The 13,253-nt window shown below is 39.9% G+C and overlaps 1 protein-coding gene across 3 annotated transcripts in view; it reads left to right on the forward strand.

Moving 5' to 3' along the window:
* Positions 1 to 341: 341 nt before the first annotated feature.
* Positions 342 to 13,253, forward strand: part of dtnbb (dystrobrevin, beta b) — a 36,996-nt gene continuing 24,084 nt past the window's right edge. For all 3 annotated transcript variants that reach the window (XM_031727080.2, XM_031727081.2, XM_031727082.2), the window contains exons 1-9: positions 342 to 515; positions 2,746 to 2,791; positions 4,745 to 4,812; positions 5,024 to 5,104; positions 5,221 to 5,434; positions 9,263 to 9,348; positions 9,607 to 9,761; positions 9,864 to 9,969; positions 10,553 to 10,719. In XM_031727080.2, coding sequence (XP_031582940.1) covers positions 4,746 to 4,812; positions 5,024 to 5,104; positions 5,221 to 5,434; positions 9,263 to 9,348; positions 9,607 to 9,761; positions 9,864 to 9,969; positions 10,553 to 10,719 — 876 coding nt within the window. In that variant the 5' untranslated portion in view covers positions 342 to 515; positions 2,746 to 2,791; position 4,745. The remainder of the gene's footprint in view (positions 516 to 2,745; positions 2,792 to 4,744; positions 4,813 to 5,023; positions 5,105 to 5,220; positions 5,435 to 9,262; positions 9,349 to 9,606; positions 9,762 to 9,863; positions 9,970 to 10,552; positions 10,720 to 13,253) is intronic.

Below are 13,253 nucleotides of genomic sequence, written 5' to 3' on the forward strand. Positions count from 1 at the left end.
GTAGAGCCCAGGAGTTATGGAGCTTGGTGCTCCAGACAACTAGAAAGTCATGATACTTTTCCGGTCTTTTAGAAACATCACATCTCTTTCTTTCCCCTCTTGATGAAAGTCCCAAACTGCTGCAGTATCCCTTTAAATGAGCCTAAATGAATACTGTGCTTTTTCCTGTTCAGTGTATAATATTGGGGATTATAATTCAGAGTAACAGCGGTATTAATAATAGTAGTGCGCCTTTAACCAGCGTGCGTGCGCACATGCGTAAAGTGTACTAGTAGGTGGTCGCGCATGGCATCTCCGTGCCTGCTTGTATCTACTGTCCTCTGCCGCTGGGTCGCTGACGATGCCGAGTGGAGCGGGGCGCCTCTACGTTTCTGTGTGCGGCTACAACCGCAGTTGCGAAGACTGAAGTCGGATGAGACGGGAGAGGGGCTTGAAAAACGACGATGGATGGTCCGAGCTGTTTCTCATCGCCCGGACAGCTTTAACATCGGGGGAAACGCGTGGATTTATTAAAGGTGAGAAGTGGGGCTGTCCAGCACGGAGGAAATATCCCCCTTATTCGCCCATAGCCACTTACATCCTCCCTATCTGATGCTGCTGCTGCTGCCACCGATGATGATGATGCTCTAAACACAACCTGCGCGATTTTCCTCCGGTAAAGGCCAATTCCCCGCCATGTATCTTACTTGGCTGTGGAGACACCAGTAGGATTTGAAGAAATGCAGAATTGTCATTGTTTGTTAACCAAAAAAATACAAATTAAAAAAAAATAAAAAATAAATGTATGGACATCACGACACACATTCCCCACTGCGGAAATAAGGTAAATAGGCGGTTAAATCAGCAACATGGCTGCGTTGATGCTCTGCCGTCGCTTCAGAAGTGATTTTTAAGTGTTGCGGTGCTGCTCGGCGTTAGAATTAAGGCTCGTAGAAAGGGAGAAGTGAATGATATCAGCGGCGGAGAGATACTGCAGTAACCGAGTCCTTATGTTGACTCGCGTCAAAGGATGTTGTCATTACCTTGGAGCTGAAGGTGCGGTTACAGTAAAATGCACCTTTCCAGGCCTGTGATGATTACTACACAGTCTGACTTCACTGCAAGCATCTGACATCCAAATTATTACGAGCCTGTGATTGTTTATGGGGAAATGAATACATGGCACTAGCTAGAAATCCCATTGATCGGGACCGGTGAAACAGTGATCGCACCGACTGTGATCTGAATGTGCTGAATTTATTTTGGCATGAATTATTAAAAACTTCCATCAAATAATCAACTTAACCGTTAAACTGTCATCTGCTTACAGGCTCTGATTACACGTCTGTGAACACGAACTGCCAGTGTGCAACCCTTGTTGCATACTCATGAATTTCAGCAGTTACCTCATAGGGGGAATATTTACAATGAACCATTGTGATATTTTGCTGACATGTCTCTGCTGGGTCTTCCACTGCATAACAAATGTTTTTTTAACCATTTCGCCAAAGGGCAGTCGTGCCTCTTTGACATATCTGCTCTAAAAATGCCCCCAAAGCTTTTTTTTCTCTCTATTTAGAATCACAATTATGATATATAATTGGTCTAACTTTATCCAAACTACCGTGCTGTGCCAGCTCCAAAGACATGTGATGGTGTTTATAAGCACTGAAGCTGGTTTTTGACTATTGCACAGAGTGGTTTATTGCTGCTTGTGAAACGAGTGGTTGTTGTCAAAGAGCTGAAGATGAGTCATTCAGTTGCTCAAAAAATTTAATTATTTGGAAAAAATCTGACATTTCGTTTGGTTTTTCAAGCAAACATCAGATTCCCACAACTGGATTTTCTGCTTTACTCAACCCGCTGTTTAGGAAGTGGGAGGTTTTGCTTGTTAGAAAGCCAGGCTGTAGTTAAAGATATCACCCAAAGCTGTCGTATGGCAAAAATATTGATTGAACATTTGAGAAAAATATCAGCAGATTGTTTGATGTTGAGAATAGTCTTTAGATGTGGCTCTTATTATATTAATATCTATTATTTAAAACTTAATTTCAATGAAACGTCCCCTTTAAAAATCTTTGCTGGCTCTTGTAAGCAGCACGGAGAAATGTTCAAGACAAGGGAGAGGTGCAAGTTTGTGACTGGAAATAGGCTCTGTCATAACACTAGAGATCAGTCTGTGTAAAACAAGGTTGGATAGAAGTGAAAGCAAAATAAAAAGGGGTGGGGTGGGGGGGGGCTTCTTGTCTACACACTTCGAACCTTGGCTTCTATGGTTTGCTGATCAGCTGAACGCCCTCAATTCACCATGAGAATAAGTAATCTAAACATGTTTGGGATACTCTTGAGTCCTTGGTCCCAGGGACACCCAGTGCTGATCGCTTATTGGCTATCCCTAATGTGCTCTGTGTCCGTCATCATTAAGTGGTTCCTTTGCAGCTCAGTTGGTGTCATTAGCCCACAGGATGCAGTCACTGCTGAGCGGGATGTCATAGAGAATTATCATTTGCACAGACCACAGGCACTGGAGTGCTCCCTAGCTGGCTCACCAGTATCTCTACAGGAGGCGATGGGAGGGTTTAACAAAAGCACAAAGTGAGAGTTAATAAGTCCTTGAAGGAGGTAGACAAGGGAGGCGTTAATTACTTATTTAAAAGTCTACTACATTTTGTCAGCGTGGAATAGCTCATCTCTCGTAGTAATGGTGGCGTCGAGTCAATATCAAGACACCCTCGCTGACCTTTTTCAATTTGTTTTTCTTTACAGGGTCAACGTTTAGGGCTTCACTTTGTTGACATACAGTGTGCGGCAGGTAAGTACTTTTAAAATCAGTGAGAATCAGTGTGTATATAATATGTCACATGTAAAGCATTTCATATAAGCGCTTGGTAAGCAGGAAAGGATACGGTGTCCATGTGCAAATTGTCTTCACGGTAAATTATTTTTGTCAGATAAGAAAACAAGTCCAAAACAATTGGTGGTAACGGTAAATTAAAATGTGTTTGAGAGAAGTGACACTGTAAAGAAGTGACTGGAATCACAACATTAAAAGCCATGGAGACGCTTTTGAAAAATAGTACAGAGAAAGAAGTGAATGAAGTAATGAAGCCTGTGTTGTTTCAAAGGGGGCTTTTCTTTCCCTGCTGAGCTGAGGAAAAACACACACCAGCAGTGAATCCTGTTTGAAAATGCACAACAGAGTCAACAGTGAAGTTGAATCAGGCAACAACAGTTAAAGATGTTCAATAGGCAGCTCTTCTTTGGTATCAGATAATTATTTGGGGGCATTGAGAAATATTTTTAATCTTATTTACGTGCTCATGAGTTTAGAGCTAAATAGATTTTGTCGTCATATTTTAAAAGATTTGTAGAGAGTGCAATTTCCTTGGCTTCTTGAGATTCTCTTTCGAAGAACTGCAATAGACAGCATACTTTTCTTTAATGCAAAATTTTATTTCCACTAGTAAAGAATTGATAAGATTTAATAATTTTGCCAAACTGCAGTAAGTTACACTTACTCTTTCATTGCTCATACCGAGCCTGATACTGATAGCTTTAGCTTTAGCCATTTTGCCTTTGCTGCCTTTTTAAAATATCCATGTTCAGCTTGGTGAGGGGGATTTAAGTGTCTTATTAAAATTGTTGTTCCATTTTGTGGTGATTTATTTTGGCAAGGTTTGTGTCTTCACCCATTAAGATGCTAGCATATGACTGTTTGCCTATGCCATTGTGGTCTGGCCCATAATAAGCCATATATGTACATGAGGCTGACTGGCCGGTCACCTGTCTGGGCAAAGAACACTGGAAATCAGCTGATTCTGGTCTCTTGTTGGTCAGTTGGCGCATCTCTAGTTATTTCCACTTCCCCCAAGAGTTAGATCACGTAAGTGATCTATACCATTCTTACATTGGTAAGCTAGTATAGCCATAAACTGGTAAAACTGGCTATGCAGAAATACTGGAATACTATATATAAATATCCCATATGCAACCCACCCTAAACTACAACATATTCTGGTAATTAGTGAGTTTTAGAAGCTGGAGAGCAAACCATTTCCACATTTTCAAATCTTTATACTAAGCTAAGCTATTTGGCACCTGATTGTAGCTTCATATTAAACCTACAAATGTGAAAGGATTTTTTTTTAATTTTTCCTTAAATACCCAATGAAAGAAGTAACATTATTCTGACAGTGTTAAACTCTTCCTTTTAATAAAAGTCACCGTTCTGACACGGCTATTCTTTTACCAAGCACACTCTCAGTATAATGTATATGTAATTTCTTTTCAGTTTTCTGTCCCTTCTCAGTAATAGCAATAAACAAGTGAAATTTCAAAGCAAAATCATCTATATAGTTGACCAAGGTTATATTGATGACTAACGCTGTCCTTGGTGCAGAGGGGAAATTGCAAACTTTCTGCTGGTACAGCCCTATTCAAGGGTTCATCTGAGTGTTTCAATAATTCATTATAGCCACATAATGGATCACTTACTGTGTGTCCTCTACTGGTAAAAGTAATTTAGACTTGAACACCAGATCTTTTTCTATTCCGTTTTATCCACAAAAATCATCTATCTGTCCTGTATATATCTGCATTTTCTTTAGTTGTATGCAAGACGTGTAGTTCATTCGAATCCTTCTTAGTCCTATCTCTATGACTTTTGACACTGAAATGAGTTGTGTGTTGCATTTATTACCATGCTGCTGTGCAGTAAGCGCAGTAAGAGTAAGTGCTGCATGCACTGGTGTTTGATGTGCCACAGAATGATCGAGGAAGGCAGTAAACGAGGCAAGGCCATGGTGGAGAAGAGACAGCTCTTCATGGAAATGAGTGAGTGGAGTCGACTGTGAGAGATGTCTTTTCGCTATCTCATGTAATGCACAAACATGCATGGTCCCTCACGTGTAATTCCTCCCACACAGAGCGTATCATTGATTAAATAAACATTCAAAAAGCTTTAAGTGATATTTTTACTTTGATATCAGATTACATTTGTCAGGTATAGATGATTTTTTGAGACTGCGTTTCTCTTATTTTTCAGGAGCTCAAAACTTTGATGTCATCAGACTGTCAACTTATAGGACTGCCTGCAAACTTCGGTTTGTGCAGAAGAGATGTAACCGTAAGAAAAAAATGTCACCTCTTTTCAGCCGTTATAACACCAGCAGAAACATTTGTTTCAACATGAATGCAGACTTGATTGATTGTATTCTGTCTGTTTGCCAACCCCCCTCACAGTTCATCTGGTGGATGTCTGGAACATGATCGAAGCCTTTCGTGACAACGGGCTCAACACATTGGACCACAATGCTGAAATCAATGTGTCACGACTGGAGACTATTCTGTCTTCCATCTACTACCAGCTCAACAAGCGGCTGCCCACCACCCACCAGATCAATGTGGAACAGTCCATTGGGCTCCTGCTCAACTTCATGGTGGCCACATATGATAGGTATGGAATAGGTGCACAACACATGGTGTTGTTTGGATAGAAACAACAAACAACAAAAGAGTAATGGCACAGCTCTTGTTTAGGATCTTTTTAAGATAATATTTACCAAAGGAGGGTGGCACATTGGAGCAGTGGTTAGCACTGTTGCTTCACAGCAAGATGGTTCATGGTTTGAATCTGCAGGCTAATAGCAAATTCAAGATAAGTGTAACTGCAGGAGTGCAAGAAAATATACAAAATGCATGCAGTAAAAAAAATTCAACAAAACAACAAGCAAAGATGAATCTACCATGAGTTTTGCAATAAATTTTAAATAGTTTTTATAAATAGGTTAAAAAGACAAAAAGTGGCTACAGATTACTGGATCAAGTCTACTAATGTAAAACATGTGGAAACCTCACATTGTCACAAAAGAGAAGCTGAAGCCATCAGCTGTTTGACATTGTTGCTTCAAATCAGTTTTTAAGTAATAATCAATTCTTAATCAGTTATAAAATGATTTGCTTGAAAAAAAAGCTTTTTCTTATTTGAAAGAAGCGTAAATGATGATCTATACAGTACTGTGGAAAAGTCTTGTGCCACTCGTCGCTCTCATTTCTTTAGTTGAATTTACCAAAAATTCCAAAGATAAAACAGTTTGGCTGGAATAAAATAGTATTTTTGCACCAACAAGGTGATTCCCAAAGAAAACCTGGCATATCTCATACAGGAGGGAACAAAAAGACCCACCGCCATACGATATTTTCAAAATATTTCACTTACAATACAATTTTATTAAGAAACCACCGAGATTGAAAACAGAACCACTGAGAGACTAACAGCACACAAGGAGGCACAACAAAGCGCAAAGGAAAACACAGGGCTTAAATACACTAGTGAGTAATGAGGGAATGGGAAACAGGAGGGAAACACAGCTGGGACTAATCAAACATAATGTGACAAGGAAAAGCAAAATAAGATACGCTGCACACGGGCCAAGGACTATCAAAAAAATCAGGAAACACAGGACAGGTGCGGACAACGCAGACTTCTCAAGAGGACACGGCTGAAGACAGATGACTAAACATAGATACAGAAAAAAACCTTAAGAATTAGGAATCACAAAGACACAGACTTGACACTGACTGAGGAGACACAGGGAACACGGAGCACAGGAGGAGCACAGAAACCAAGAAACTAGAAATGATAAATTATGAAATCAAAGACTATATAATAATTGAAAATACAAAACACTGGGTCACCGACCCTGGACTGTGACATAAACTTTGTCACCTGCGATCATTCTGTTATCAGTCTGGCAACTACATACTCTATCGAGCTAAGTGTTGGATTTAGTGTAAATTTGTTCGGCTAACATTATCTCAGGATGGTCATGCAGTTGAGTAGTATTCCCAGGCTATTTTCATGTATTTATTATTTATCTATTTATTTTCATTCTTTTAACAAAAAAAAAATATTGATATTTCATGTCCCTGGGTTAATACAGTATCGCCATGCAAAAAATCACAATACTGTGCTGGTTCGATTTTTTTCCCACCACCCCAAATATCTCAGCAATTAAAGTTCAAGAGAAGAAGGGACCGTTCTAAAAATGATCTACAGCAGATCAATGGTGTCGAAAGTCATCCCCTTAATAGAAGAAAAATTAGTAAAAAAAAAAATCCAGCAAAAACCTTACACAGGACCCGAGAGATACACTGGAGCCTGCAGATAATCCACTGTTTGCTAAAGCCTCAAAAGAAATGGTAGGCTGGCTGTCAAGGAAGGGAAACTAGGATAAAAGACTGAGGTGTGCCAAATTACACAAGAACCGGAATGAAAATCAGTGGCAACAGGTCTTGGATTCATATGATTAGTATATATGGAGGAGGTCAGGTACAAAAGTATCTGCAGCGATCTGTAAAACACAGTACAGACTCTGGCATGGTTTGGGTTTGCATTTCAGTCAGTGGTTTTGGGGGATCTTCCATCAAAATTGATGGAATTATGAACGTAGAAAAGTACCACCATGCAATACCATCTAAAATAATCTGATTAGCAACAACTTCATTTTTCAGCATGACAATGATCCCAAACTTGCCAGTAAAAGCATACCTGGATAGAAAAACAGTGGAAAACTATCAGTCATTTGGAGTGGCCTCCCCAGACCCCAAACCTCAGGAGAATTAAACAAAATGGAGCCAACATCCAAAGAAGAACTTAACTTTGAATGTCTTTCGGGAAGTCTGGAGAACTATTCCTGACGACTACTTAAAGAAATGACAAGTAAGAAAGTTCAGGTTGTGTTGACGAATTTAGGTGGTCAAATGAAAAACTGACTTTCAAGCTCATGAATAAATCAATAATTCTCTGCAGCTTTTCCCCCATCTTCTTGGCAAAATCTATAGAAATCTGAGGTGGCTCTGGACTTTTGCACAATGCTTTTTTTGAACCTTTGTTTGCAGTTTTAAAATTCCAACCCATAAATCTTCACAAATCCACATTTCTGACTCTGTGATTTGTCACACTAACAGAAAGACTGCCACCTCCCAAAGATTTGCTTGGCACTTCCAAGTGTTCTCCTTCTGGTTCGTGTTGTGTTATATCTGATTAATATTACCAGGGGAGAACATTTCCTGTAGCTGCTTAACTTTCAGGATGTTAAATAGACACTTATACATGGCTGAGTTATTTCCAAACATAATTAAAATACAGTAAAGCCATTACTGGCACTTAGACGGTCCATGGATCTTGTTTTCAGAAATCCCAGAAATACAGATCGGTGCAGAGGACAGAGTATCAGTGACCCAGCAATTGATGAAGAATGTAAAATGTTATTAACTTCTAGTGGGTTCAAAATCAGGAAATTAGGTAGGTATGGGTGAGGATAACAAAAAGCTAGCTAATAATTAAGATTTTTCATATTTTATGCATATTTACTTTTTTAAAGGACCCTCTCTATGTAGCTTATCAATCATAAATGTTAACATATAAGCTGCCTTGTACCGGTCGACAAAGTCTGGTAACCCTGGAGATGTTTTACGGTATGTCCCTCCTCTTAATATCCGCTCAGTGCTCCAGGGCCCAGACACAGTGCATCCCGAATCAGGGAGGTTTATTATTGACCGTAAAGCACTCTCTCATTATTGTACCTTGTGTACTCAAATTGATTGGCCGCTTGCCCTCTCCATTCAGGGATCCATTCAATTGGTTTACTTTTATCTGTAAAGCCATTCTGGTCCCACTCTGTTGTTATTCATGCTCCCGTATCTCTGTGAAACTTTGTGGAAACGACTTGCTGCAATCACAGGAAGCAGTTTTGCTATCTGTCCCTCAGGTCCAAACTGAATTAGGCAGGAGAGCTTTCATCCACTCTGTTACCTCTGCTCGGAAGCAAGAGCTAAATGAATCTCAGACGAAACAAGCTGGTCTCGCTAGGCAAGTTAAAACGATTTATAAGAAGAATAGAAACCTAATAAACCAGGTGTATAATTATTTGTACGTCCACGATCAACCGTAGTTTAAGGTTTAGTTAAAGATTCTTGACATTTTGTGCACCAAAGGATGCAAAATCAACACTGCAGTCATATTTTTCAATTATATTTTTGTTCGTACTCCTGAATGTTAGTTTTTCCTCTTAAATCACAAATCTTCAGGTTAAATTAAAAAAAAAAAAAAGCATGAAAAGCATAAAAAGCTGCGATCATACAAAAAATTCCTAGTACTGTAGGAGCAGAATAAATAAACAAATGTATATTTTATTCATTTTGAATTCAACTTTCTACTTCTTGGAATGCTTTATTTTTATTTCATAGTATTCATTGAACTGATAACGCTTTCCACTTGCAGTGAAAGCCATGGGAAGTTGACAGTTTTCTCAATGAAAGCCATGCTGGCAACAATGTGTGGAGGGAAGATTGTTGACAAACTACGCTGTAAGTACAATTTTGACTGCTTTTTTTAAAAGCTGATGTCTTGGTTAATTACATATACCAGGGTCTGCATGTAGTTACTCAATTTAAACACACAGGGGCACTGCTGGAACATATATACAATATTCATTTATTTTTAATGCATTAACTTTATGCTGAGTCTGTGTACCTAGGATCAATAGTTTCCATTCACATAAATGTCAAGTGCCGGTTTGCATCCTGTTTTTGTTCAAAAGTAAAATGTGACATTTGCTTTCTCAGATATTTTCTCGCAGATCTCCGACTCCAGTGGCGTCATGGTGTTTGCAAAGTTTGATCAGTTCCTTCGGGAGGTGCTGAAACTCCCCACAGCCGTGTTCGAGGGCCCATCATTCGGCTACACGGAGCACTCAGTGCGGACGTGCTTCCCTCAGCAGGTAGGAAGAGAATTCTGAATCAGTTTTCTCCTTTACTTTTTTCAAAGTCTTCAGTGCTTTACACTTCTTGTTCAATGCATGCATGTGTGTGTTTGTATCTAGAAGAAGATCATGCTGAACACATTTTTGGATGTGTTGATGGCAGATCCTCCCCCACAGTGTCTTGTGTGGCTGCCGCTCATGCACCGACTTGCTAATGTTGAAAATGGTAAGTTTTCCCAAACCAAATTTTCCTTGAGAAAAGAATAATAGTTCACTATTTTTAGACATTTCACTCATGGTAAGATTTTATAAAGTGAGTGAAATATCATGAAAAACCAACAAGGATATCCTGTTATAAGAAAAGCCAAAAGAAATCATGAAACCACCAAAGTTGGCTCCAAGACCAAAATCAAGACCATGACAACAAATTGTGTAAATAAATTATAAATGTACTTTCCCATTGCTTATTTCTCCAAATGAATAAATTTATTATCTCTCTACATTTCATATGCTAATGGGAGGGGGGGGGGTCTTAAAGATGTGTCATAGTGTCAACTTTCTAGCTATTGGTTGTTACAGAAGTGGCGGAGTCAACTCAGAAGATCATTTTTAATTGTCCTTTATCTGTAAAGCATTGACTAATTTCTTAAGTAAATATAGTGGAGTATAAGGTGACATAAAATTGCTATACGTAAAGTATCTGAATCTTTTTATTATTTAAAACAAACCAAATACAGAAGTAGCTCTGAGATTAGCGATGTCACCACTCTGACAGGAAAGTGTCTTTGTTTTCGTGTTTATCCACTCAGTCTTCCATCCGGTGGAATGTTCTTATTGCCGGAGTGAGAGCATGATGGGTTTCCGGTATCGGTGCCAACAGTGCCATGGCTACCAGCTCTGTCAAAGCTGCTTCTGGCGTGGCCATGCTAATGGTCCCCATAGCAACCAGCACCAGATGAAGGAGCACTCGTCTTGGGTAAGGGGAAAAGGCTCTGATTATTTCTAAGTCTTACATTATGCTGTTCCCATTTCCATACAATTGAAAAGTCAATATCTCTTCGGTCTCATCTTGACTGATTTTATGACATAGCAACCATGTCCCCACATTTCTCGTCCTTTCAGACAAATTCAGCAGGGATTTAATGGGGTTTTACTCATCTTGGCAAATAAAATTGTATTGATTGAATTTACTATGTTGCTGCATTCCCCCAAAGCTCAATCATTATGTTATAAATTGAAACATGGGAAGTCGTAGGCACTGGATTCCGAACCCATTTCCCATACCACTTGGATTTTACACAGAGAAGAATGACTGCTCTTGTAGCCTGAGGACTGGAATGACGTGCCGGAGAAAAACAAAACGCTTTTTCTCTGATATAAAAAAAGAAAGAAAATTATAACGTGGGGTAGGTGGATGCATCTGTTTGGGATGTTGTCCTGCTTCCCTGATAAGTTTGTATGATTTGTACGCACATCAGTGAAATTATTTGCTGCATGCCATTTGGTTTGCTGTTGCCATTTGGATGCTTTTTCTGTTCACCTCTGTCCTGATTACCTGGCAGTATTACTGGCTATGTGACAGAAAAAAATGGACGCTCATCCAATTTTCAATTGCTCTCTATCTGCCTCCAAGTGCAGTAAATGTATTTTTCCTATTTTTATTTGTTTGTTAAATCGCAAGTGCAACATTGAATAGGCAAGGACATGCATTTTTATTCCTACACCACATCTCACTACGTTGTGCCAACATTAAGGTTCGTAGCAAGAAAAAGGAGTGCTGTTTACTACAGCGCTGCACGTCGCTCCGATTTTCGAGAACAAGGTTGATGTGCAGAGCTGTAGTAGCTACAGACGGATGTGTTTAATCAGTCACACTAAGAAAATACGGGAAAGAACTTGAACTGTATCATTTTTTTATGTGCATAAAAACAAAATAGCATTTCTGCTTGCCCTAGGGAAAATAAACATGTAGCTCAACATATGAGGACCATAATAAACATTAATAAATAGAATAAACATTGGTCCTTAAAAATATCTGGATCATATAAAACATGGTTAAAAAGCATTTAGAATAAAATCTTTATAGCAGAATAAAATGCTTCTTTACCTTCTTCCTGACTGCAGGTGAGAAAACAGGCTGTGAGATAGATGGCAGGGATCATTTATGATGCTGTCACCTGCTGTTTTCACAATCCGGTTCAGTTTGTGTCTTTCCTCAGACCTGCTGTTTCCAAACCAGCAAGTGATGCAGGACATGATTATGCTCTCGGTGGTGCCTCTGTAATAGACTGTCAGGGGTGGAGTGGTGAGGTCCCGCTTCAGGTTCAATGTCCTCATGTTACAGAGGAGATGGAGACAATGTTTTACCTCCTTAATGAGGGCTGTGGTGTTGTCGCTGGAGTTCAAACCTTCCTTCAGATACACTTCCAAATACTTGGTGCACTTTGCCCGCTCTAATATAGATCCACTGATGGTCAGTGGTGGGACACAACTGGAGGTCGTCCTCCTGACATCCATGATCATGTCCTTAGTTTTGTCTGTGTTCAGAGTGTTGAGGTTATCTGGTAGAGTAGGATCATTAAGACCTGATTGCACAGTGGGTTTATAGCCTTCGGCTGTCTGGAACCCAGCCACAAGCGCTGCATGTCCTTGTTGTTTGTAAAATGATTTGACAGTTTTTCACATAATGCCTGTTTTCAGTTGCTTCTTCGTATGCTATAGGCTGAGATGTTTCCAGATGGTAACTCTGATCCTCAGTGGTGAATAGGCCTCAGTTGTCAGCTGTGGCTTGTCACCAAGTGTCTTGACAGTTCTGATAACAGTCACATCGTCTGTGCATTTGTTTACAAATTTAGTGACAGCATCTGTGTATTCCTAGAGGTCTATACAATTCCCTTGATGTAGCTGTGTCTCTAAAAGTCCACTATGTGCACTCAAAACTGTCCTGCAAGGATGTATTAGCTTCATGATGCCGCTTTCTAATATCTGACTTGCTGGAGGCACTTGGCTCAGTCTTTGATGGTGGTGCAGAACATGAGGGCAGCAACAATAGCGAGGTGTGCATGAGGAGTGACAAGGTGGGGGTGGGATTACATCATGGATCAGGTCTGAGACCCTTCTTGTTTGCAGTGGTGATGGACAGGCTGACAGATGAGGTCAGGCAGGGATCTCCAAGGACTATGATGTTTGCAAAAGACATTGTGATCTGTAGTAAGAGTAGGAAGCAGGTGGAAGAGAGCCTGCAGAGGTGGAGTCATGCTTAGAGAGGGAGGTGAAGTTGAAAGAAGCAGTGAAGGTGCATGAACTTAAATACTTGTGGTTAACCACTGAAAGCAACGGACAGTGCACAAGAGAGGTGAGTGGAGATGAGCGTCAGGGGTGATTTGTGACAGAAGGATAGCAACAAGAGTGAAAAGAAAAGTTTATAAGTTGATACTGAGACCTGCATGGTTTAGAGAAAGTCGGTGAAAAAAAAAAGACATGAGGCAGAGTAGAAGGTAGCTTAAGGTG

This window comes from Oreochromis aureus, linkage group 19, assembly GCF_013358895.1.
Source record: "Oreochromis aureus strain Israel breed Guangdong linkage group 19, ZZ_aureus, whole genome shotgun sequence".
Lineage (NCBI taxonomy): Eukaryota > Metazoa > Chordata > Actinopteri > Cichliformes > Cichlidae > Oreochromis > Oreochromis aureus.